The sequence below is a fragment of the Heteronotia binoei genome, chromosome 4, assembly GCF_032191835.1.
Source record: "Heteronotia binoei isolate CCM8104 ecotype False Entrance Well chromosome 4, APGP_CSIRO_Hbin_v1, whole genome shotgun sequence".
Classification (NCBI taxonomy): Eukaryota; Metazoa; Chordata; class Lepidosauria; order Squamata; family Gekkonidae; genus Heteronotia; species Heteronotia binoei.
In genome coordinates this window covers 156,308,206-156,335,481 of record NC_083226.1, presented here as the reverse complement: position 1 = coordinate 156,335,481, position 27,276 = coordinate 156,308,206, and the positions used below count along the sequence as shown (strand labels likewise).

Sequence of the window (27,276 nt, the reverse complement as noted above, 5' to 3'; positions counted from 1 at the left end):
CATGCTGGAAATACACTGAAGTCACCCACACTTAAAGCATAACAGGAAACATCTGCCCAACACAAGGCAGCATAGTCTACAAGAATTAATGCAACCTAGCATTCGTCTGGGATATATTTGTCCGGGGAACAAGGATGTGGTTACACACGGGTGTGAGAAGCCTGTGTTCTCTTATGTCATCAGAATTATAGGGAATCAAGTTGGTGTGCTAATTGCATGATCCTCCCACAATCTGGAAATTTATCCATTGGTGAACTGCCACAAACAGCTTGAATGTTCATGGAAAGTTTGTGCTGGTTGACCTGCCACAAACTTCAGTTCACAAACCAACCAAAATTCATCACTTTAGTTTGTGATCCAATTTGCTCCCATCCCTAATAACCAACCAGAATTCTAAAAACAGAACTGAAGCAAAGCATAGATATTAACTTGACATATTAAGTTATGCAAAATTATACAACAGTATCCTAATTTGATGGTGGAAGACAAGAGCGCCTGTCGTGACTTTGTTCATGGGGTCGCAAAGAGTCGGACTCAACTGTGAGACTGAACAACAAAAAATCCTAATTTGAACAAGCTATACACAGTAATATACCCCACAGTCACTAATAATTTTTCTAAGTAACTTTGTGAATAATTTAGCACAGTGAAAGTCTGTTGCCTACATAGATACGCCCTTTTGGAGGATGATGATGATATTGGATTTATATCCCGCCCTCCACTCCGAAGAGTCTCAAAGTGGTTCACAATCTCATTTATCTTCCTCCCCCACAACAGACACCCTGTGAGGTGGGTGGGGCTGCGAGGGCTCTCACAGCAGCTGCCCTTTCAAGGACAACCACTGCCAGAGCTATGGCTGACCCAAGGCCATGCTAGCAGGTGCAAGTGGAGGAGTGGGGAATCAAATCCAGTTCTCCCAGATAAGAGTCCGCACACTTAACCACTACCCCAAACTGGCTCTCAGTTTGATATAAGCTTTTGAGACTCAAAGCTCCCTTCATTGGATGTCTGATAAAGAGAATTTTGACTCTCAAAAGTTCCCCCTCCCCCCAAATTTGTTGGTCTTTAAGATGCTACTTGACTCTACTCTAGCTATTCATGTTTCAACTTTCCCCTACAATTGATGAGTTTGTGTCTGTTATAACCCTGCTGATTTGTATCTATGTTAGCCATAATGCAAAGGAACTCCAGTATACAAATCCACTAGCTTCAGTCAAGAGGTTTCCACTGAATGCCAAATGAGACTTTTGTTCTCTCTTACCCCATTTATGCACAATGGAGCTGTCAATTTCATTCTCCAACCTGCAGCTCTCATTTCATTAAAGAGCAACTTGATAAGAGTTTCTCCTCCTTCCCTACATGTTTCCAAACACTGAATGGCCACTAAACAGAATATTCTTTTATTGAACATGAACCACAGAGAAGGAAGTGCAAACTCCCTTTAGCCTTGAAGTGTAGCCAGTGGCCTTGGGTCAGTCACTGGATGCTTCCATATAGAAGTTTTGCTCCTGTTTAGAATCCACACAAGAGCAGGGGTGTTTTTCAGAGCAACTATATGACATCATTTCCTAATTGTCCACTGTGTCAGAGAGGTCAACATCCCTTCTGTTTCTTAAAAATTGCCCTTCCCCTTTATATTTGGTTGGAGTGTTCACTGATCCAAGTAACAGATTATCAGGACCCTTGGGAACTTTGAGCTTTTCTGCATACTGGAGTTACTCCTGATTTTCTTGGGAGTCAATCCACAACCATTGGAGTCAGGGTACTTCCACATGTCTGCCATTCCTGTAGGTTTTTACACTTGTGAAGTCAATTTATTATCTCTTATACATGACTTAAATAATGAGGATTTTCAAGGAAGGGTGGTGCTTGTCATTGGTGTTGCTTTCACTGGCATCACAGCACCGCCCCTTATTATTATTTTACTTCCCAAAAATGACCCTAGAATATCAATGTAACACTGTGGTCTTGCAGTGATCGTTTAAGCAGGTTCTATGAATTCCCAGCTTGCATTAAGGTTTGATTATGATGGCAGTCTGGTCATTGAAAAGTGATCTGGAAGTGGGTGAGAGTAGTCAGGACAAAGAAAACCAATAGAAACACTAAAAGTAAAGGCAAAGGTAGTCCCCTGTACAAGCACCAGTCATTTCTGACTCTAGGGTGATGCCACATCACGACGTTTTCATAGCAGACTTTTTTACAGGTTTGCCATTGCCTTCCCCAGTCATCTACACTTTCCACCCTAGCAAGCTGGGTCCTCATTTTACCGACCTCAGAAGGATGGAAGGCTGAGTCAACCTTGAGCTGGCTACCTGAACCCAGCTTCTGCCAGGATCGAACTCTGGTCGTGAGCAGAGCTTGGACTGCAATACTGCAGCTTACCAAGGAAAAAGCTGACCCAAAATAGGCTGACTCAAAAGATAGCGGTAAAAGGGGTTTCCAAAAAAAAGCAAGGAATAACCAGGGAGAAACAAAAAAAAACCCTGAAGTTTTAACTAAAGGCACATGTAGAAATCAGGAGCAAACTGTAAACTGTAGCAATACGGGGCCAGAACTGACAGGAGGGGAACTATGTGGAAAAGCCCCTTTACAGAGTAAAGAGGAGAAAGGATTTGAGGTAAAATTTATTTATTATTTAATCACCCTATCCTGGCCTAGGCCAGACTCTGGGCGACGTACGACAGAGAAAATAATACAAGACTTAAAATTCAAGTTAAAACATATCAACAAATTAGAGTGACTAAAACACATAAAACTCTGATGGTGCTGTTTTCCCTTCCTTCAGATTAGGGCTGTGATCACACACACTAAATTATGCGCTTTCAATCCACTGTCAATGCACTTTCCAACTGGATTTTGCCAGTCCATATAGTAAAGTCTAGTTGGAAAGTACACTGAAAGTGGATTGAAAGTGCATTATTTAGTGTGTGTGATCGCATCCAAGGTTTAGTTACTAGTGAGGCGGGGTAGGGAAACCTTGGTCTCAATGTGTCTCGGAGTCTGATTTCAGTGGAAGCAGGCTGGTAAAGGGCAGTAGCCAGGAAAAATTTTCACTTGATGAATTCAGTATCACTCTTTACTCTTCCAAGGCTAGGGTTGCCAATCCCCAGCTAGGTTTGGAGGACCTCCTCCCACTTCAGGGTTATCAGAAAGCAGAGGGTGGGATTTAATGTCCACTGGGCACTTCATTGTACCCTATGGAGACTGGTCCCCAAAGGGAATAATAGGGAATAGTGTCTGATGCCTTTCCTAACCCCCCCCCCTCCAAGTTTCAAAAAGATTGGACCAGGAGGTCCAGTACTATGAGCTCCCAAAGTAGGTGCCACCATCCTCCATTATTTCCAATGAAGGGAAGGCATTTAAAAGGAGTGTGATCCCTCTAAATGTGATGGTCAAAACTCTCTTTGGAATTCAATCATACTTGTCACACCCTTGCTCACAGCTCCACCCCCAAAGTCTCCTGGCTCCACCCCAAAGTCCCCAGATATTTCCTGATTCAGACCTGGCCACCCTAAGGCTGAGGGAATCTAAAGGGGCAAACTGAGCTCTTATCATAAAGCACTCTGAGCTTTGGGATTTAGAAATCCCAGGTCTATTAATTCATAATTTTCTCTCCATGGCAGATTGGCTGTAAACTGCTAACTATTGTCAGAATACATCATTGTCTTCCGGGCTTTTTTTCAGTTGGAATGCACAGGAACACAGTTCTGGCTGGCTTGGTATCAGGGGTATGGCCTAATATGCAAATGAGTTCCTGCTGAGCTTTTTCTACAAAAAAAGCCCTGGTCATCTTATTAACTGTTACTATGTCTTATGTCAGCTGCATCTGAGAGTTACATTTGTAAATATAATTTCAAGCCTCATAGCTCTTCCTAAACCTTCAGCTCTTTCTGGGGAAATCAATAAAACTTGACTGTTTTTATTTTACCTCAGGTCTCCTGTATGGTAATACAGTAGGCAAAGTATTCCTAAATAATAATCAAAATGGAAGAAGGGAATAAGAGGCCTGTAACACAGGTATATCCAACAGGTAGATCGCGATCTACCAGTAGATCGCGGAGGGGTCAGAGGTAGATCACCAGCCCCACTTGGTTGCATGGTTTGCTGGACAGGTGTTTGGGGGTTTTGGTGATTGTTTGGTGTGGTGGTATTTGATTATTGGTGCCAATATGATGAATTCTTATTTTTACTTTTAGAACTGCATGTGTGGTTTTGGCATCATCCAGAGGTCTTCAGTTCCTGTTGATCTTTAATACTTTGGGACAGTGACAGTTTTGGACCAGTTTCAGCCAGTATTAACTTAGCACCCCAGCCACCCCAGTATAACGAAGATGAGTGTTCCAAAGAAGAGCAAAACCTACCACTTTCATGATGAATGGAAAATGGACTACTTCATCATGGTAAAAGACAAACGCTGTTGTCTACTTTGTAACGCCGCTGTATCCTTGCCCAAAAAGGGTAATCTGGAGCGTCATTATAAGGTTCTGCATAGCAATAAGTCTGATGCTGATTTTCCACCCAAAAGTGAAAATCGTAAACTGAAGTTCAAAGAACTTAAATCAAAGAACAGCAACAGTCAATGGCGAAGCCAAGGTCACATTCGGTCAATGCAACCATGGCATCCTTCAAGGTCAGCAACCTGATCGCAAAGAAATGCAAACCTTTCAATGAAGGAGAATTTGTAAAAGATTGTTTTCTTGAAGCAGCAGACAATCTTTTTGAAGGATTTAAGAATAAGAAAGAGATCATAGCTGCTGTTCAAGATGTACAGTTGTCAAGAAACACCATCATGCAGCGAAGAGAAAAGTTGTGTGGAGACACAACTGAACAATGGTTGGAGGATGTTTCAGTTTGTGTTGCTTTCTCACTCCAACTGGATGAATCTAAAGACATAAGAGACATAGCCCAGTTACTAGTCTTTATCCGGATGGTTTTTGAAGACATCAGTGTTAAAGAATTACTTGGAATGATTTCTTTAAAAGGGAGAACTACCAGTCAGGAAATATTCAGCTCTTTCCATTCTTTTGTGACAAAGTGTAATCTTCCATTGCATAAACTTGTTTCCGTCACTACTGATGGAGCAAGAGCAATGACAGGTGAGGTTAACAGTTTCATAGGCCTCTGTAGATAGCATGACAACTTTCCAGATTTCCTTTCTTACCACTGCATCATTCACCAGCAAGTTTTGGCAAGCAAGAGACTCAATACAAAGACTGTCATGGACATCACTTTCAAAATTGTAAATTCAGTTCGTGGAAGATCACTTCAAAGACGGCTTTTCAATCTTACTCTTGAAGAAGGGGCAGCGGAAATCATTTTGCACACAGATGTAAGGTGACTAAGTAGGCACAAATTTCTGCAAAGATTTCATGATTTGCTGAATGAGATCAGAAGGTTTTTGAAGGAGAGGGGAGATGACAAAGCAGAGTTGGAAGATGAGGAATGAATGGTTATGTGATCTTTGATTTCTCGCTGACTTTACAGGCGAACTAAGTGATATGAACATTGAACTACAAGGTAAAACAAATGCATTGGCGAGATGATGAGTACAGTTTCATCCTACAAGAGCAAATTTGATGACTGACCTTGCAAACAACACTTTTGATCATTTCCTAATACGCAGAACCATCTGGGACAATATCCAAATTTTGTTTTTTAGAACAAAAAGTATGTGACAGAAATCACATTCCTGTTATCCAGGAATTCGAAAAAAGATTCTGTGGTTGCGTTCAGACATACCATTAGTGGCGACACAGCTCCGTCTCGCTGACGGATTAGATATGTTCGTCCAGACATCCACATCTGGCAATCGAGTGTCATCTGGGGTCATCCCGGCTCGCTCCAGATCAATGCCGCATTAATTCGATAGTGCAGAAAGTCCGGCCCTTTTTCACAGAAGCAGCACACGATCGGTTTTTTCTTGTTTGCACAGCTCATACGTGATACTGCCCCTTGGAATGTTTACCACCCCTCCCAGCTTTTTTTTTTTTTTTTAAAAGCCCCAGCAGACATGCGCATTGCCAGATCATCCGGGAATCTGAGGTGACGCTTCTGCTTCTCCATTGAACACAGGATTGGAGGGGAGAGGGAACATTATTCCACTATTCAGAACAGGAAAAAAAATCTTTTTTTTTCAATGTGGAGGATTTCCAGATATCATTGACACTGCCAATTTCCAGGCAAGTAGTTCCTGGCATTCCCCTGGTTTGAATCGGCAATGTTAATTCCAGAATCTTCCCCCCTTCCCCCCCCCGCCTCTGAAGCAACATTTGATTTCCCACCTCCAAACAGTTGGGCGCATGTTCAGTGGACACCCCCCCCTCCCAGGAGTCACCATCTGATCACGCATGCTCCAAGAAAAGAGCCTGATAGTATTGGATGTCTGATCACTCAACAACAGGATGAGTCACATTCTTGGATGCTTGTCTGATCGGCCTTGCATTGAATCAATATTCAGCTGTTCAAATTTAAGCGCTACATGCCCGCTTTTAATGTGACGTGTGACCGCACCCTGTGACTTCCAAAGAATTGAAAAAGTTGTGGAGTACTTGTCATACCCATTCAAAGCAGATATGGACATTAAGGAAACTGCAGCTGCTATCAGTAAAAATTACTCATTGAACAAGGCATCTCTTGAAAATGAAATAGCAACCCTTAAAAATGACATTTTTCTCAAGACCCGTGCTGAGCAAGAATTGTTTTGGAAGCTAGTGCCTAGAGACAAATTTCCCAACTTGAGAAGATGCAGTGAAGCTGTACACTCCTGCTTCAGTTCAACTTATTTGTGTGAATCTGCATTTTCCCATCTGAAAATGACAAAAAATACACAGTGTTCCAACATGACAAATGAACATTTCCAGGATTCCCTGAGACTGGCCCTCACGCAATATTCACCAAACTTCAAAAAGCTGGTGGATGAAATGCAGGCTCAGACGTCTCACTAATTAGCAAGAGTGAAGTTTTAAGATTGTGCAGGATCAGCCTGGATCAATACTTGACCTACATTTAACACAAATTACTCAATAAAAGTTAAAGAAAGTTATAACAATAAAAATTTAAGAAAAACTGTTCGCAGTTCTTTCTGGATCTTCATCTCTCTGTTTTGTTTTTGCTTATTTTGCTTACCAGTAAATGACAGAAGGTGCATTGTAAATGGCAGCGGAAGCGGTGGAACCCAACTTTGGTGGGTTTGAAACTAATTTGAAACTTAATTTTCATGGTGGTAGATCATCAGCACTTTTGTCTGGAAAAAACAGATCACAACCTGTTCGAAGTTGGACATGCCTGCTATAACACCTTTATACCAGAGTTAGGCTGATAGGAAACCTTTTTTTTTCATTTATATATTTTATTGAATTTTGAAAATATACACGTTAATATCGATATTAATACTCATATACAATTAATCTTATGGAATTAGGTTATAAACAAGCATAAATACTTACATACAATAAAATATCTAGTAAGAATTTTAAGTTATATAGATGTGTCTAGATATGTAGACCATTTTCTATCCAAGGAAAGAGATCCAGATGAAAACAAAATTAAAGTTAAGCAATAATTCCTGCATCAAAATACAATCAATCTAATTGAACCCATATTATCATTAAACTATTAAGTAAGCATTGCCAAGAATTCTTAACTGCCTAAATAATTTTTATGCAAACTATTACAAATTATTCCAAAAATTACTATCGAGTAATTACTATTAGGTGTGATCCACGACTAACACAGTAAAAGAAAAGGAAGGTAGAAAAAGACAGAAATAAAAAAGTACTAGTAAAAGGGAAAAAAACAAAAAACAAAACCGAAGAAAAATATTAAAAAGTAGAGAAGATCAAGATATTCTGGTTTGTGTGATTGAATATCATTTGCTGTAATGAACTCAATAAAAGGAAACCATTTCTCTGTGAATTTCGATATCATTGTCTGAGTTTGAATGTTGGATATGATCTGTTATTTTTTCTAGTATGAGAATGTCCCAAACCTTGGATAACCAGCTGGAGATTGTTGGAACTTGAGGTGATTTCCATCTTGATGCAATTAGGGTTTTTGCTGCTGTCAGCATGCTAGATATCAGTGTTCACCTACCTCCCTCCGCCACAACAGACACCCTGTGAGGTGGGTGGGGCTGAGAGGACTCTCACAGCAGCTGCCTTTCAAGGACAACCTCTGCCAGACCCAAGGCCATTCCAGCAGGTGCAAGTGGAGGAGTGGGAATCAAACCCGGTTCGTCCAGATAAGAGTCCACACACTTAACCACTACTCCAAACTGGTTAGGACTTGAGATATTGTGATGTACTGGCTAACAATGTTTAATAAAACTATTTAAAAACTGTAAGATCAGCTGCAGCTCCACCACACTTTGCACAGGGCTGCAATTTGTGTGGAGGAGTCCTCTAGCAGAAGCTCTGGATATTTGTTTTTAATCTTGTGCCACTAAATTAAAAAAAAAATGTTGAGGGTATTTTCACCGATGCCCTAGCACAGCTGCATAATAATGCTAATTTCCTGCCCTCCCTTGCAAACTTGTGTGATTTTCTCTTTGTGATTCTCTAATTTGATCCTGCACACTGGTCGTGATCTTGGCAGGTTTTTAGAGCCTGTCCTGTGCGGATTGCACACTGTCCTCCAAATGCATCAATCCCCAGCGATTCGTAAGTTTGACATTTTCCAGGCGATCTATGTGGCTCAACCACCATTTTAATTTTAGGCTTCCAGAGACTACCAAAATGGTCCCCCACCCCCAAAAAACCTTTCTTCACTAAATCATTAAAGGGAAAAAATGTTTTCAAAGCTTTAAGCTTCCCATCCCCAAAGTCTCTCTCTCTCTTTGCATCTCATGTCTGTTTCATTCCATGCTGATGATTCCCCCTCCCCTTAATTTGTTTACATGCAGAACTGAAATCCTTTTCTTTCTTTTTTGCACTGAGGGTGCCATTTGCTTCCTCTCTGATTCCCCTTTCAAGTTTGAGCATCTGCATCCCACATAGGGTTGCCAAGTCCAATTCAAGAAATATCTGGGGACTTTGTGGGTGGACCCAGGAGACTTTGGGGGTGGAGCCAGGAGCAAGGTTGTGACAAGCATAACTGAACTCCAAAGGGAGTCCTGACCATCACATTTAAAGGAACCGCACAGCTTTTAAATGCCTTCCTTTCCAATCTTTTTGAAACTTGGAGGTCATTTTGAGGAGAGGCACCAGATGCTGTGCTGAAAATTTAGTGCCTCTATCTCAAACAACACCCCCACCAGAGCCCCAAATACCCATGAATTAATTCTCTATTATACCCTATGAGAATCGGTTTTCATAGGGAATAATGGAGTACCCAGCAGACATTTCCCTTCCACCCCCTTTCTGATGACCCTGAAATGGGGGGGAGGGTCTCCAAACTGGGGGATCCCCTGCCTGCACCTGGGGATTGGCAATCCTAATCCCACACTTTCTGACAAGGTTCTATGCTACAAATTGATGAATTTACATTTTTACATCAATCAGTTAAAAGCAGAGATACCAGCTCCAGTTTCGAAAATTCCGAGATTTGGAGATGGTATCTAGAGAGGGCGAGTTTGGGAAGACAGCACAGCAGGAATGTGCAGTCATAAAGTCTGCTTTCCATAGCTGCTATTAGGGTTGCCACTCCAGGTTGGAAAATTCCTGGAGATTTCGGAGTAGACTCGGGTTGCCAAGTCCCCCGCAGCCTCCGGAGGGGGACTATTTGATACAATAAGTACCATAGAGTTTTCCCTCTCAAATTACTAGAGTATCCACGAAAACCATAGAGCTTTCCTGGAAGCTCCTAGAGCGGCCGGTGCATGACGCTGGCCCAATGTGAGCTGGCGGGTTGGGAACCTCTCGGATGGGAGAACCCCTGCCTGGCCCGGGAACTTGGCAGTCCTAGAGTAGAGCCTAAGGAGGGTAGGGTTTGGGGAAGTGAGGGATCTCAGCAGGCTCAATGCAGTACATCCCCCCCCTCCAAATCATCCATTTGATCCAGGAGAACTGATCTCTGTCATGTGGAGGTCTCTAGGCCTCACCTGGAGGTTGGCCACCCCAGGTGCTATTTCCTCCTGGGGGGCTTACTTTTGTAGTCTCGAGATCACTTCTGAGTCTGGGACAACTCCAGGCCCCATCTGAGATTAGCAACCCTAATCAAAAGCCTAATTATATCACACCAAAATGCCTGCTTACAAAACTCTATTTTGCACCTTCTCCTAAAAACCAGTTTTGCAAGCATTTGTGGAAGGCCGTTTCTCTGGGTAAAGGCAATTGCAGAGACAGCCTGAGAACAGGCTGAGGTTGTTCTTAATTACTTTGCGACATGATGTTCATGAGGAGCTGTTGGCTGGAAAGTAGCCGATTTTGAGCATTTTAAGAAGATTTCGGTCAACACATAACCTCAACAGATTTTCCTCTGAAAGTGCCTAGTTTGCAATGTATGTTTATTCCATTTCCTAAAGCTATGAAGACTCTAGCCTTACTGCTTACATTTTCTAGGAGTTGCTGCCCTGGACAGCAAAGCATCAGGGAAGATGGGGCTCAGAGCAGTGATCTACTACATGAGTACTACCATAATTGCTGTCCTGATAGGCATAATCATGGTGGTCATCATCCACCCTGGGAAAGGGTCGAAGGAGAAGATGCACCGAGAAGGCAAAATTGTACGGGTGACAGCTGCAGATGCCTTTTTGGACTTAATCAGGTAAGGCAGCATTTTCTACAGTGCTGGCAAAGACAAAGGTGCTCTTTCACACCTGCCACCGGTGACCGTGTGTGGCTGAATGAAAACGGCATGAAGGTGCTCCTAGAGCTCTGTTGTCTTTCAAAGCTGGCATCCTCGGGGCAAAAGACTAAATTGGAATCGTGGACCTGATGATTTCTAGCCTACTTAAAATCTGATCATTTCTTTCCCATACAAAAAAAAGAAAAGAAGTATCACCCATGAAAGGAACACGGTAGTTGGGTCAAGGCATGTTTGACAAATGATCAGGATGCTGTAGAATGTGCCCAAATGAAACCACCATTTATAGCTTGCTTACAATTTGTTTATAGTTTTTATTGCATTGTTTTATATTGCTTGATGTAATCATAAGTTTTAATTGTTATTATGTTGTTATCCGCCCTGATCCCATTTCCAGGAAAGGGCGGGATATAAATGAACTAAAATAAATAAATGATTGGTTAGAATCAAGTGTTAAAATGCTTTTGATTAATTACAAGTTGGCCTCAGCCAATGGACTTTTAAAAAAAAGGTTAATTCCTTTTCAGAAATGCAGGCACTTACAAAAACACAGGTTGGCAGCAGCATCCTTGAAGAGCAGTTCTAGGGAATGCTTCTTTCAAGAAAATGGCTGCCCTCTACATTTCTAGACAATGCACAGATGTCTCACTAGGTCTTTTGTATCACATGCAACAGAAGGGGGAATGCCTCTTTTAAAATTCTGTCACCTATCACAAGTGCCTGTATCATCTAAAGACATAGAATGAATGCTTTTCCTCAGCCAATGGACTTTTAAAAAAAAGGTTAATTCCTTTTCAGAAATGCAGGTACTTACAAAAACACAGGTTGGCAGCAGCATCCTTGAAGAGCAGTTCTAGGGAATGCTTCTTTCAAGAAAATGGCTGCCCTCTACATTTCTAGACAATGCACAGATGTCTCACTAGGTCTTTTGTATCACATGCAACAGAAGGGGGAATGCCTCTTTTAAAATTCTGTCACCTATCACAAGTGCCTGTATCATCTAAAGACATAGAATGAATGCTTTTCCTCTTCAAAAGCAGATTTGATTTTTAGAGATTGATAATTCACATGAATTTGAACCAGAGGAGAGCTCTAGTAATTGTTTTTGTCTCTCCTCCCAGTCCCACTCTTAGAAAAGGAATATAGTGGTCCACAGTGTAGTCCTGTGGTAATAAATAGGAGACACCCTCCATGGACTCCTGGGTGCCATCTCTAGAAAGATCAGTCAAGCATGAATGGTGCAAGAATTGTGCACATGTAAATGCCACTGAAGGAATAAAATCACAAAATCATAAGGCCTAGTTGCAATTGGGATGGAGCTGCAAAGGATAGTCCCATATGCCAGGTTTTGGCTCTTGTCTTAGTCCTGTTGGAGTAAGGCACAGTTTGTGCCTCCACAACAGACTGCACATGTCAACAATTCTGAAGCTTGTTTTGATCATGCAGACTCCTTTCATCTGTATTGTTTCATCTGAGCTTCTGTGCGCCAATTCTTACGCCGTACATATACACAAGCAGCTCCCTCAAACATAAAGAATGTGCATGCATAAGAACATAAAAGAAGCCATGTTGGATCAGACCAGTGGCCCATCCAGTCCAATATTCTGTGTCATACAGTGGCCAAAAAACCCAGGTGCCATCAGCAGGTCCACCAGTGGGGCCAGGACACTAGAAGCCTTCCCACTGTGCCCCCGCAAGCACCCAGAATATAGAGCATCACTGCTCCAGACAGAAGTTCCATCAATATGCTGTGGTTAATAGCTACTGATGGACATCTGCTCCATGTTTATCCAATCCTCTCTTGAAGCTATCTATGCTTGCAGCAGCCTCCACCTCCTGTGGCAGTGAATTCCACATGTTAATCACCCTTTGGGGAAGAAATACTTCCTTTTATCAGTTCTAACCAAACTGCTCAGCAATTTCATTGAATGTTCATAAGTTCTCGTATTGTGAGAAAGAGAGAAAAGTACTTCTTTCTCTACTTTCTCTATCCCATGCATAATCTTGTAAACCTCTATTATGTCATCCCTCAGTCAATGTTTCTCCAAGCTAAAAAGCCCCAAGCATTTTCACCTTTCTTCATAGGGAAAGTGTTCCAACCCTTTAATAATTTTAGTTGCCCTTTTCTGCAGTTTTTCCAATGCTATAATATCTTTTTTTTTAAGGTGTGGTGACCAGAATTGTACACAGTATTCCAAATGAGGCCACACCATCGATTTATACAGGGGCATTATGATACTGGCTGATTTGTTTTCAGTTCCCTTCCTAATAATGCCCAGCATGGCACTGGCCTTTTTTATCACAGTCGCATACTGTTTCGACATTTTCAATGAGTTATCTACCATGACACCAAGATCTCTCTTTTGGTCAGTCTCCACCAGTTCACACCCCACCAACTTGTATTTATAGTTAGGATTCTTGGCCGCAATGTGCATTACTTTGCACTTGGCCATATTGAACCTTATCTGCCATGTTGACGCCCACTCACCCAGCCTCGAAAGATCCCTTTGGAGTGCCTCATAATCCCCTCTGGTTCTCACCACCCTGAACAATTTAGCATCATCTGCAAACTTAGCCACTTCACTGTTTATTCCCAACTCCAAATCATTAATGAGCAAGTTAAAGAGCATGGGACCCAGTACTGAGCCCTGTGGTACCCCACTGCTGACCACCCTCCACTCCAAAAATTGCCCATTTATATTTACTCTCTGTTTCCTATTAATTAGCCTGTTTTTGATCCAAAATGAATCCAAAATAGAAATGGAGATGTGACCTTTTAAAGGTGTTGGAAGTAAGAAGGGACTGGACTGGACTGCCATTTCCAAGGAAGGCCTAATTCTAATATTCATGCCTTTTATGCTTGATCAAGGATGGATATGTGTTTGGCATGTAGTGTGCATTTTCAGTAGGGCTGCCAGCCCCTAGGCAGGGCTTCAAATTCTCCAGGATTTATTAGTGATCTCCAGACTGCAGAGATCAGTTCCCCTGGAGAAAATGGCAGCCTCAGAGGGCGGACTCAATGGTATCACATCTCCACTGAGATCCCTCCCCTTTCCAAACTCCTCCCTCCTCAGACTCCCCCTCCAAATATCCAGGAACTTCCCAACCCATAGCTGGCAAGCCCTAGTTCTCAAGTGCAAAAAGTAAAATAATAATGTGTTCCAAATAATTGAAGAATATCATCCTGGCAGTTGAGCAGGAGCATGGATAAATATGGAATTATCACTGAATGAAAATTAAATAATACTCATTTACATAACTTGGAGCATTGCCATACTTGATAAAACTTTTAAGTACCTAAACTGAGTGGATTCAGAATATGACTGTGGAGCCTGATCCTATGCTAGGGCTTTCAAGCTCCCAGCCCGGGCAGGGTTTCTCTCCCCACAGCGGGGGGATCCCCTTCCGATGTCATCAGTGTGATGATGTCACTCACAAGTGATGTCATCATGCCGGCCACAGCATGCACCGACTGCTCTAGGAACTTCCAGGAAAACTCTATGGTTTTCTTAGATGTTCTAGCAATTTGGGAGGGAAATTCTAACATAGAGTTTCCCTTCCAAATTACTAGAGCGTCTGGGAAAATCCCGGAAGCTCCTAGAGCAGCCGGCAAGCAACATCGCTGGCATGATGATGTCACTTATGAGTGATGTTATTGAGCTGCACATGCTATGCGCATGCAAAAAAGGTCCCCCGCCAGAGGCCACAGGGGACTTGGCAACCCGTCCTATTCATTTTTCCTTGTATGCAAGTCGCACTGAGTTTAGTGAACTTACTCCCTAGTCCGTGTGCATAGGATTGTAACCTGTCTCTGAAAGATGATAAACTGTTTCTGTATCTCCACTCTATAGACTATACAAAATGTGTGCCAGCTTTATTTTACTGCTCTGTAAAAGTGGTTTCCTCCTAAGCTTTTGCTTGAAAAGATGGCTAGGATGTCTCAAATAGATTTCTTTTCCCCCCCGCAGAAACATGTTTCCTCCAAATCTGGTTGAAGCCTGCTTTAAACAGGTAACCCTGTGTTATTATTTTCATATAGGAATGTGGTAGATAGTCTCTGGAATTGCAGTTTTCCACTTGATTCTGTGGGGTTTAATAACTTCCATATGGAATTCCCATCTTTTCTAGACACAAAAGTACATTATCAAATTTAGAGGAGGAGGACCAAACAGGAGGCTCATTTTAGACATGTGCTACATTTTAAAGAATACATATTAAAAACAATTAAGTGTGCACCTGAAAATTGCGTGCGCAACATGAACATGTAATTCCAGTAGATATGGAAGTGAGGCTTGGGGAGGGACTTTAGCAGAGAATAATGCCATAGAATCAAATCCACCCACAAAAACATCCATTTTCTCCAGCAGAACTGATCTCTGTAGTCTGGGGATCAGCTAGGGTGGCCAGGTCTGAATCAAGAAATATCTGGGGACTTTAGGGGTGGAGCTGGGAGATTTTGGGGGTGGAGCCAGGAGCAAGAGAGTGAAAAACACAATTGAGCTCCAAAGGGAGTTCTGGCCATCACATTTAAAGGGACTGTGCTCCTTTTAAATGCCTCCTCTCCATTTGGAAATAATGAAGGGTAGGGGCACCTTCTTTGGGGACTCATAGAATCGGATCCCCTAGCCCAGTCTTTTTGTAACTTGGGTGGCGGTGTCTTGAGAAGAGGCACTGGATGCTATGCTGAAAATTTGGTGCTTCTACCTCAAAAAACAAAAAACCCGGATACCCATGGATCAATTCTTCATTATACCCCATGGGAATTGGTCTCCATAGGGTATAATGGAGTGACCAGCAGACATTTTCCCTCACACATGCTTTCTGATAACCCTGAAGTTGGGTGAGGGCCTCCAAGCCAGGGGATCCCCTGCCCCCAACTGGAGATTGGCAACCCTAAGTAAGCTGTAATTCTGAGGAATCTCCAGGTTCAACCTGGAGGTTGGAAATACTAATATTTTGATTGTTGGAATTCTCCCGGTAGTATCAGCTCAATATCTTTCACTTTATGAGGCAATGGCAGTAGCTGCTGTCTTCTCTGGGAGCTGGACATGATTACTTATGTTTATGAGAGTCACGTACTCTCAACCTAATCTGCCTCAGAGTTGTCAGGACAATAATATGGAGGAGACCAGAATGATGTTAACACTTTGGATCCCCATTGGGGACCAAGACAGGGTATAAATGAAGTAAATTGAGAAACAGAGCCAGTTCGATGTAGTAGTTAAGTGTGTAGACTCTTTTCTGGGAGAACCGGGTTTGATTCCCCACTCCTCCACTTGCAGCTGCTGGAATGGCCTTGGGTCAGCCGTAACCCTGGCAGAGATTGTCCTTGAAAGGGCAGCTGCTGTCAGAGCCCTCTCAGCCCCACCCACCTCATAGGGTGTCTGTTGTGGGGGAGGAAGATAAAGGAGATTGTGAGCCACTCTGAAACTCTGAGTGGAAGGCGGGATATAAATCCAATATCTTCTTCTTCTATAGTCTGCCTCTCTTGCCAAGATCATTGTTGTTTTGCATTTCTCAGGCCAGTTCAGCCACCATTCTAGTTGGAAAAATGGCAGTCAGCAGGGCTTTCTTTTGAGCAGGAACGCAAAAGAACACAGTTCCAGTTGGCTAGGCATTGGGGGTGTGGTCTAATACACAAATGAGTTCCTGCTGGGCTTTTCCTACAAAAAACCCTGTGTGAAACAATGGTGCTGTCAGAGGGTGTGGCCTAATATGCAAATGAGTTCCTGCCCCCTTTTTTGTAGAAAAGGCCCTGCCAGTCAGGCTCTTGTGAGAAGAAGGAAGCCAGAATGGCATGTATGCACGCTAACATTAGAGCTATAGCCTTTTCAGACATGAATATATAACATCTTCTCTTTTGTTTCACCCCTGACAGTTCAAAACAAACTATGAAGAAAGAACATACAAAGCCCCAGTTGTGCAGAATGAATCATCGGTCCTTGCTGCCATTATAAACAACGTGACAGAAGCTGTGGAGAATCTCACCCAGTTGAAAAAGGAGGTGATCCCTGTCCCAGGGGCCGTAAATGGAGTGAATGCCCTTGGACTGGTAGTCTTCTCACTCAGCTTTGGACTGGTGATTGGGAACATGAAGGAGCAAGGGCGAGCATTGAGAGACTTTTTTGATAGTCTTAATGAGGCTATCATGCGACTGGTAGCACTAATCATGTGGTAAGTTGGGGGTTGAACAAGATGTGGGGGTTGCACTAGATGACCCTGGAGGTCCCTTCCAACTCTGGATTCTAAGCAGGGGTAGAATTCTAGCAGGAGCTCCTTTGGATATCAGGCCACACACCCCTGATGTAGCCAATCTATCAAGAGCTTACAAGGTTCTTTTATGTCAGCTCTTGGAGGATTGGCTACATCAGGAGGGTATAGCCTAATATGCAAAGGAGCTTCTGCTAGAATTCCACCCCTGATTCGGAGGATGCTTTTACACTATACTAAATAATGCATTTTGCAACTTGATCTTTACTTTGTAAAATAACAAGAATCCCGTTGCAAAACGCATTATTTAGCATAGTGTGAACACACCCTAAGTGTTATATGGTACATTGATATGCGTTGTTAAAAAGGTGAGTGTTACGACTAGCAAATCAGCCAGTCCAAGAACTAGTATAAATGTGTGAGGCATTTGTTTACTTCAGCTTAACTTACCTTGAGATCATTTTCAGACCAGTTTGATTATTTTTAATCATCCCAGATTGATGCAGGGGCCTGATCTTTTAAAATTGTTTTTTATGGTCTGTTTTTTTGAGGTTGAAGACAGTTTTATTAGGATATTGTATGCTGCTAAATAGTTTGTGCTGTTTTTATTATACTATCTGGCGCAGAGTGGTAAAGCTGCAGTGCTTCAATCCAAGCTCTCTGCGCATGACCTGAGTTCGATCCTGGCGGAAGCTGGGTTCAGATAGCCGGCTTAAGGTTGACTCAGCCTTCCATCCTTCCGAGGTCGGTAAAATGAGTACCCAGCTTGCTGGGGGGGAGTGTAGATGACTGAGGAAGGCAATTGCAAACCACCCCATTAAAAGTGTGCCGTGAAAACGTCAACATGGAACGTCACCCCAGAGTCGGAAATGACTGGTGCTTGCACAGGGGACTACCTTTACCTTTATCTGAATTTTAGTAATGGATGGATTTTTATAATGTGTTTATTGTATTGATTTTTACACTGATTTATTACTTTGTGGTTTGGGAGCTGCTTCAAGCAGGACGGTTGAACAGCTGGCACAGGAATTTTATAAACAAATAAATTGGCAAAAAAGGACATCAACAAAAATTAAGGGTGGGGGGGGTTTTGCTATCAAGTCACAGCTAACTTATAGTGACCCCTAGTGGTGTTTTTAAGGCAAGAGATGTTCAGAGGTAGCTTGCCATTGCTTGCCTCTGTGTAGCAACCCTGAACTTCCTTGGTGGTCTCCCATCCAAATACTGACCAGGCCTGACCCTGCTTAGCTTCTAAGATCTGACAAGATCAGGCTAGTCTGGGCTGTCCAGGTCAGGGCCAATTAAGAATAAGCATCAATAGACAATTGCCCTATATACCAAAAGGAAGGCACAACAACCAACATACGGATAAATGAAGGTCACAATAAGAACGCTAATGATCTGCAATATGCCAGTATTCTGTATTAATTTTGCACCAATTCTCTGAGCAGTCTTTCTTGGGAGTAGTGATACTGAAATTTGCGGGGGGACAATGCATAGATTGGACAAGTTCAGGCTTTTAGAATGGGGCAGAGAAGTTCTATGTGAGAGATAGTAAGATAAGGGCTGTTTTGTATCAAGACCGCCTTTTCATATTAGGTTACACCCCTCTAATGTAGCCAATCCTCCAATAGCTTACAGAGCTCTTCAGGGCTCTTCTTTTAGGGTCTGCTGTAAGCTCCAGGAGGATTGGCTATATCAGGGAGGTGTGGCCTAATATGCAAAGGAGTTCCTGCTACCAAAAAAAAGCCTGAGTAAGATAGTAAGGCACATTCATTGCATATGTGTGCTTGTTGCTGCGTAGTATAGTGTTATTTTTCTATCTTGCTTGCAGGTATGCCCCACTTGGTATCATGTTCTTGATCGCTGGGAAAATTGTTGAGATGGAAGACATGGGTGTGATCGGAGGACAGCTGGCCATGTATACCATAACTGTGATCATTGGATTGCTCATCCACGCTATCGTTGTTCTCCCGCTACTGTACTTCCTAATCACTCGAAAGAACCCTTGGGTCTTCATTGGAGGACTGCTTCAAGCTCTCATCACAGCCTTGGGAACATCATCAAGGTGGGAACATTCATGACCCAAGCCTAGTTGGGCTTCAAGTGGAATTTTACCTGAGATGAGATGGTATTGTGATCACTGAAGACTGAGTGCAATCCTAGGCAGAGTTACACCATTCTGTATCTGTTTAATTCAGAGGATGTAGAAGGGTGTGTGTACCTAGATCCAGGTCTAGTCATGGTTTGACAAGATTATGTATGAATAGCTAGCAAAATATACATGGAGCTGCACATTCAAATGTGCAAATTGTTGAAATCCATGCAGTGGCTATTATCTCTTATCTGGGAGAACCGGGTTTGATTCCGCACTCCTCCACTTGCACCTGCTGGAATGGCCTTGGGTCAGCCATAGCTCTGGCAGAGTTTGCCCTTGAAAGGGCAGCTGCTGTGAGAGCCCTCTCAGCCTCACAGGGTGACTGTTGTGGGGGGAGAAGATACAGGAGATTGTAAGCCGCTCTGAGTCTCTGATTCAGAGAGAAGGGCGGGGTAAAAATCTGCAATTCTTCTTCTTCTTCTTCTTCTTCTTCTTCTTCTTCTTCTTCTTCTTCTTCTTCTTCTTCTTCTTCTTAATACTGTCAACATTATCCAGTCAGCGCCTATGCCTTTTGGTCCAGCAGTTTGATATATGCACAAAAGCATACTGTGGTGCACTGATGTTCTAAACTACATCAAGAGTTCTGACTCGCAACTGACTATATTAAATAATTTCAGTGGGAAAATTTTATATTCAAGATGCATTACATAGTGACAGGGTATTTGTCCCTGTGGTATTCATTCCGCATTCCTACTTCACACATGCAATGTGAATATTATTATTATTGCTGTTCATGAGAGAGCCAGTTTGGTATAGTGATTAAGTGCACGGACTCGTATCTGGGAGAACTGGGTTTGATTCCCCACTCCTCCACTTGCAGCTGCTGGAATGGCCTTGGGTCAACCATAGCTCTTGTAGGAGTTGTCCTTGACAGGGCAGCTGCTATAAGAGCTCTCGATAGGATGTCTGTTGTGACGGGGTGGGGGGGGAGATAAAGGAGATTGTGACCACTCTGAGATTCAGAGTATAGGGCAGGATATAAATCCAGTATCTTCTTCTTCTTAATGGCGAACGTTTGATAATAAATTTTGAAAAAACAAAAGTGATGGCATTTGGTAAAAAAGCCAAGAAGAGGTATTGGACTATGAAAGGGGAGAAAATAGAACAAGTAACAAAATTTACCTATTTGGGAATGGTAATTCAGGATACAGGCGCCTATACTCAACATTGTAATATGAGGGTGGAGAAAGCTGAGAAAACAATGTACGCTATCCTGAGATTTTTTCGTTCCAAGGGGGGCTTTTATGTTCCTGCAGCACTGAAACTGTTCCAATATAAAGTTTTAACACAACTGCTCTATGGTATTAACCTGGGCGTCTCGGCTAAAAAATTACAGGCTCTTGAGAAAGTGCAATCTAAATTTCTCCGTAACATCTCGCAGCTCCCGCCAGGTGTGCCAAATGCCCTTTTGCGACTAGAAACTGGGCAAATGAGAATTGAGGCCAGAATTATGTTGTCTTCGGCATACCAATGGCTAAGAATCTATACAAACAAAAAAGGCCTCTTTCCTCTAATAATTCAAGACCTCTATAGGCCAAGGTGGCTGCAATTGGTTGAAAGCAATTTGGAAAGTATAGGATTCTCACTTGAAAACCTCTTGACGCAGAGTAATGCCAAAGCAAAAAGTATTATCAAACAAAGAATCTGTGATATAGAGAGACAAAGGGATCTAGAACAGGCCCCTTCTTTCTTGGCGTCTACTGAGACCAAATATGTTATGAGGATGGCCAAGTACTTTTCTTATTTGGAGGTACCAGCTCACAGAAGAGCCTTTACATTGGCTCGATGCGCAGTCATGCCCTCAAAAGTGTTAGAAGGGAAATATAGAAAAGTTCCATATGAAGATCGACGCTGTTCCTGTGCTATGGGAGAGGTGGAGTCGATGGTTCATATGTTTTTTCGATGCCCATTCCACCAAGCATATAGGGACAGGTTTGTTTCCCTGTTTGTAGTCAAACATGCGGACAGTAGATGCGGACAGGGCGTGTTTGGAGAAACTTTTGGTGGATGCAAGTCCATCTATCTCTAGACAGATAGCTAAATTCTGCCATTACCTGGTGAAGTTCCATACTAAGAAACAAGAAATGGTAGGTTTTGTATGATCTGTTTGAATTTTAGGTTATAAACGATTTTATATATTCGGATTTAAAGGATTTTATATTAATTTGAACTGATTCTGGATTTTAAAATTGGTTAAATTATATTTTAGTTATCCCCGACCGGTATAGGTGCGGAAAAGTTTTAAGTATTTTATTGTATTTTATGTATTTTAGGAGGGGTTTTACGTGATGTGTTATAATTTTTATATTGGTCTATGACCGTAATAAAAAGTTCATTCATTCATTCTTCTTAATGGTATTCAGTCACATCACAATTTCCTGGCTTTTGCAGTGTTGGTAGTGCTATCTTTCTGCTTTTTCCCCCCACTTGGGCCATAGTTCCGCCACCTTACCCATCACGTTTAAGTGTTTGGAAGAAAATAATGGAGTGGACAAACGTATTACAAGATTTGTGCTCCCTGTGGGTGCAACTATTAACATGGATGGTACAGCTCTCTATGAGGCATTGGCTGCAATATTCATTGCCCAAGTTAATAACATGGAGCTAAACTTCGGACAGATTATCACAATCAGGTATGGAAAACTGTGAGGTACTTGCTTAAACTGTATTTTTATTTTTATTTTTACATTCAGCTAAGGCTTACTTCTCATGTTGCAGTTGGGAAGATGTGTTTTCTTCCACCGTGGGTATGCAGGGTAGCAGCCATGGAGGATTTCAGATCCCTGCCCCTTTACCCATGGTTGGAAATGCTTGTTTGTCATGCTGACACACAGGGAGATTCCATGGATCTGTTCCACTAACAGCTGTGCTTTCCCATGATTTTCTCTCATGATGCTCTTGCATCAGAGGAAGGCTGCTTCCACCAGAAGAAAGTACCAACCATAGACACAGTGGATCTGCAGGATCCAGCTCAGTATACTTATAGATTTGTACACCTATCCAAACAAATGTATATAATGTATACATGTATACAGGGCTTTTCTTGTAGAAAAAGCCCAGCAGGAACTCATTTGCATATTAGGTCCCACCCCCTGATGCCACCATTGTTTTACACAGGGCTTTGTGTAGAAAAAGCCCAGCAGAAACTCATTTGCATATTAGGCCACACACCCAGACACTAAGCCAGCCGGAACTGTGCGTTCCTGCTATTTTAAAAAAAAACCCTGCATGTATATATACATAAATGTGTATGTGTGTGTGTGTATATATATATGTATAGATTACCATGTTTACCAAGTAAGTTTGTGAAACCATTTTGTACTATCAAAGATTTCAGGTTTTCACGGCTGGCATCATCATTAGGGTTTGTAGAATCTTTCAGGCTCAAGTGCCGTGTTCAACTGGAGGAAGTTTTCCTTCCAGACGTTTCGTTTTCAGCTGCGGAGAACATCCTCAACGCCACTGAGGATGTTCGCCACTGAGGATGTTCTCCGCAGCTGAGAACGAAACGTCTGGAAGGAAAACTTTCTCCAGTAGAACACGGCACTTGAGCCCGAAAGATTCTACAAACCCTAATCATTTTGTACTGGGCAGACTTATAACCTGTGCAGAAAAGCCCTTTTGAATAGTTCAGTTTTGCACATTTTGTGGAAGGTCAATAGAGCAGGAACCTTCCTGACCTCCTCGGGCAGGCCATTCCACAAAGTGGGAGCCATGGCAGAAGAAGCACAGGTATGGTCAGTTGTTGATTTTGCAGGCTCAGACTCACAGAAGCCCCTACTGATATGAGCAGAGTTGTCATGACATAGCACAGGTAGAGAGGCGTTCCCAGGGCTTTTTTGTAGAAAAAAACCCAGCTGGAACTCATTTGCATATTAGGCCACACCCCCTGGCATCACCATTGTTTTGTGCAGTACTTTTTTGTAGAAAAAGCCCAGCAGGAACTTATTTGCCTATTAGGCCACACCCCCTGATGCCAAGCCAGCCGAAACTGTGTTCCTGTGCTTTCCTCCTTAAAAAAAGCCCTGGGCATTCCCATCAGTAAGAGGGGCCAAGACCATGAAAGGTTTCTTTATATGTGATAGCCAAGACCTTAAACTGAGTCTGGTAACAAATGGGCAACCAATGGAGTGTCTACAGAATGGGAGTACTATGCCTGCTCTGTCTAGCTCCTAATAATAGCCGAAGCATGATATTCTGGCCCAGTTGGAATTTCTAAGATGATTTTGAGGAGAGACCAATGTACAGTGCATGACAGTAGCCTATTCGCAAAGTTACGGTGGTGTGGATCCAGGTGGCCGGGTCATGTGATCATGTGACCTTCAAGGGTTCAGGAAAAAAGGCAGTATGCTGAAGTGTTGGAAATATATTCACAAATATAATTGATTAGTTAGTTAACAGCCAGATGATTCATCAACAAAAAATTTCTTTAATTAGTTGACATTCAGTCAACACAATAGGATGGTTCGTCAACTTTACTCCACTCAATGCAATACGAAATTTCGCTTTCAGGTTCACATGTATTGAAGGATACATTGCTTTGTATATATGCATGAAATGCTCCTTGGGTGGTTTGGTTTGTGGATGAATACTATATTCATACTATATATGCATATGAATAGGGCTCATGAGTGCTTTAGCTTATTTAGTAATAGTGTTGTCTGATTGATGGAGGAGACTGGCACTGCTGATTAATGATCAAGCTTAGGTGCCAAACAACATTTTTGGCCACAGAAACAAGCAGTGGATTCAAGCCACAACATTCTGATCCAAATTGTCAAATTTGCTCAAAAAAAAATGTTTCTCGGGACAGTTCTATTGTAAAAAACCAACCAAGAGTATTTCCTCTCTCTGCACAGCATCACAGCAACAGCTGCCAGCATTGGTGCAGCAGGGATTCCTCAGGCTGGCCTGGTCACCATGGTGATTGTATTGACATCTGTCGGCTTGCCAACAGACGATATCACCCTGATCATTGCAGTGGATTGGTTTTTGTGAGTATTTCCCATCAGGGCAGTGTAAGGTGGACTATAAAGTGCCACAGGCTAGACAATCCTTGTGGGGAAAAATTGAACTTGCCGATTATTTTGTTTCAGTCTTCTGTGGGAAATTATGTGAGGGTTTTTCCCCTTTTAAAAATAATAGTAATATGTAGCCAAAATCACCTCTGTTTATCTCTTTCCTAGAAAATCCTACATGGTCACTGTAAGTCAGCTGTAACTTGATAGCAATTCCCACCACCAATATGTAGCCAAGTTCCATTGAATTTTGGATTGTTGATGTTCAGCCTTCAGGAGACCCAGAGCAATGTAGTGATTAGAGAGTCACACAGAAAACCTATGATAGGATCTCACAAAGTCTGCCTTTCTAATTCAAAGTATCCCATGAAAATCTAAATCATAACTCCTCCCCAAATCAATTTACAGGCAGCACCACCACTAGGGTGCCGGCACAAGGCCAGCGCCCAAGGCATGGCGCCCCTCCGCATCCCTGCCTGTCACACTCCTGCCCCTCCTCGCCCCCAGTGAGGGCAAGCTTGGCTGGCGGCTGTACAGTTCACACAGCATGCCCCACCCCCAACTGGAAGCATACACTCAGAATGGGAGGCAAAGCTACAGCAGTTGACGGTGGGGCATGCTGTGCGAACCATGTCGCTGCCACTAAGCTCATAAACTTCTCTTGCCGGGGCAAGGGTGGGAGGGGAGGCCAAAACTGGTGCCCTCCTTCGCCCCCGGGCTGCACTCCAGGCAGCTACCTAAGGCTGCCAAATAGACGCACCAGCTGTGTTTGCAGCCCCTTTCCTTTGTGAGGCAGCTTCAGGAAAGTGATTAAGTTCCATGTGGCCATGATGAGAACTTTGAATTTTACAGGTGCTGAGAGTTCTATGCTTGCTTCCCAGGTAATATATCATCATTCTAGAACATACTTATAGCAATTCCTGTGAAAAAGTGCCTTGATTTTATAGTGACTTCTGGACATGGAACAGGAGTCACCGGGGGTGTGAGGGAGGGATTTGTGAATTTCCTGCATTATGTAGGGGGTTGGACTAGATGATGCTTGAGGTCCCTTCCAACTCTATGGTTCTATGATTTACTTCAAATTGCAATCTATTCCATAGGGACCGCCTGCGTACCACTACTAATGTTCTGGGAGATTCCATCGGCGCAGGGATTGTAGAACACTTATCACGGTTCGAGTTGAGGAACAAAGATGCTGAGATGGGCAATTCTGTGATCGAGGAGAACGAAATGAAGAAGCCGTACCAGCTGATTACCCAAGAGAATGAGAATGAAAAGCCCTTAGACACTGAAACCAAGATGTGAGGTATAGACGGTTTGATACAAAGCACTAGATATGTGGGAAGTGTACACAATCTCCAGTCCTTTCTGTATCCTACGCTCATCTCTGTTCAAACAGAGCACTGGGGGGGGGGGAGACTTAGGAGTTAATTAGATGTTATGAGAAACACCGAGCTGCAATCACTGAATGTCTCTTTGCCCCCCGTCTTCCTTGCATTGTCTAGGTAAATAAAAAGTGTGGTGTAGCTTCATACATGAACCCATACAGCTGCCTTTTGTTGAGTCTTACCCTTGGTCTCTCCCAGACAGTACTGTGTACTTTGACTCACAGTGGCTCTCAGGCAGAGGTTCTTTCACATCACCTACTTGTTGAGCATTTTTAAAAAAAAATCTAGAGACTCCAGGGAGTGAACGTAGGACCTTCTACATGCAAAGCAGATTCTCTATCCCTGATACACACTGTGTATTTTTCCCATTTGCATCGTCAGTACCGTGAAGAAGGATGAAGGTAACAAAGAGCACGGTGATTTACACATTGTGTTTACCTAGACAAGGAAGGGGGGGTGGGAAGGGAATGAGATAGCAGCTCCAAGTCTCTTGTAATGTCTAGTTAAACCAGAGGTCCCCAATATGGTGACTGTGGCACCCATGATACCCACAGACACTTTTCTCTGCACCCACCAAGTGTTTTTAGATGGCGGGCAGGGACAGGTGGACCTTCTGAGTGGCCACTGAAGATTCGGTTGGCTATATTTCGGCGGCGGCTGCAACCACCGTATTTGTTTTATTCTCCCTCCTCTTCCCCAGTATATTTTTTAATTACCGCTCTTCTCCCCTGCACTTTTGTGCTTCCTCTCTTTGGCTCTGCCTCCTGGGGCAGCCATGATGGGCAGCCTTGATGGGGCTGCACCCACCACCCTGTGACAGAATTCCAAAGGTACCCACAGGTTCAAAAAGGTTGGGGACCTCTGAGTTAAATTCTTAGTGAAATAAAATTTCAAATTAATAGTGCCTGTGGTATATGATTGCGTTCCTTTCTTTAAAAAAAAATAGCATGCATCACACTCAATTTGTGATGCAGCATGCTACAGGGGTAGGGAAATGTTTTTTTTAAAATCAAATTACCAAGTATATCCAAGTGTACATGTTTTGCTTAGTCCTGTAAATGTGATCTCGCTTTATATAAGCTGAAAAGTCAAAGTAGACAAGAAATCCTGAGAAGGCGTTTTAGTTTTGAAAAATGACTGTTACAACTTTCAGAAAGCCAGTAAGCCTCTTTTTACACTTGATGCTCTTCTCCCAGAGATGTAAGTATTAGGGGTTAGGGTTTCTCCTTATAAAGGTATTATCTCCTTTATTATATTGCTGTTGGAGCAATGCAAGTAGGGAGACTGAGGTTTTAAGCGGAAGAAATGCGTGGATAAATGTTCCTCACATCTCACTTTCGCTATAACACCAGCTAAGGGAAAAGTACACATCATGTTGTCCTTTCTAATCAATGGGATATTTTAGGATCAGGTAACTTCCTGGTACTGTGCACCTTGGCATCCCATTGACTTCCTAGATAATGAGCCTGTAAATATCTCTGTGTATAGAGTAACGTAACTACTCCTCTTTGGGCTACAGTGCTACTACTTAACATTTAGTAATGCTACCTATGCACACGTCTTTTCAGGATCAGCAATCTCATATATATATATATATATATATATATATATATATATATATATATATATATATATATATATATATATATATATATATATACACACACACACACACACACACACACACATGCACTTTGGAACAGGAACTGTGTCTTCAACGTGATGTTGCTGTTGGGGATATTACACTGCCCCTTCCACTTCA

General features: G+C 42.6%; 1 protein-coding gene across 1 annotated transcript in view; it reads left to right on the top strand.

Moving 5' to 3' along the window:
• SLC1A3 (solute carrier family 1 member 3) overlaps positions 1 to 25,537 on the top strand; it is a 70,897-nt gene extending 45,360 nt beyond the window's left edge. The window contains exons 3-9 of the mRNA XM_060236074.1: positions 10,497 to 10,701; positions 14,709 to 14,751; positions 16,619 to 16,914; positions 18,785 to 19,018; positions 21,547 to 21,741; positions 23,968 to 24,102; positions 25,227 to 25,537. Coding sequence (XP_060092057.1) covers positions 10,497 to 10,701; positions 14,709 to 14,751; positions 16,619 to 16,914; positions 18,785 to 19,018; positions 21,547 to 21,741; positions 23,968 to 24,102; positions 25,227 to 25,431 — 1,313 coding nt within the window. The 3' untranslated portion in view covers positions 25,432 to 25,537. The remainder of the gene's footprint in view (positions 1 to 10,496; positions 10,702 to 14,708; positions 14,752 to 16,618; positions 16,915 to 18,784; positions 19,019 to 21,546; positions 21,742 to 23,967; positions 24,103 to 25,226) is intronic.
• The last annotated feature ends 1,739 nt before the right edge of the window (positions 25,538 to 27,276 follow it).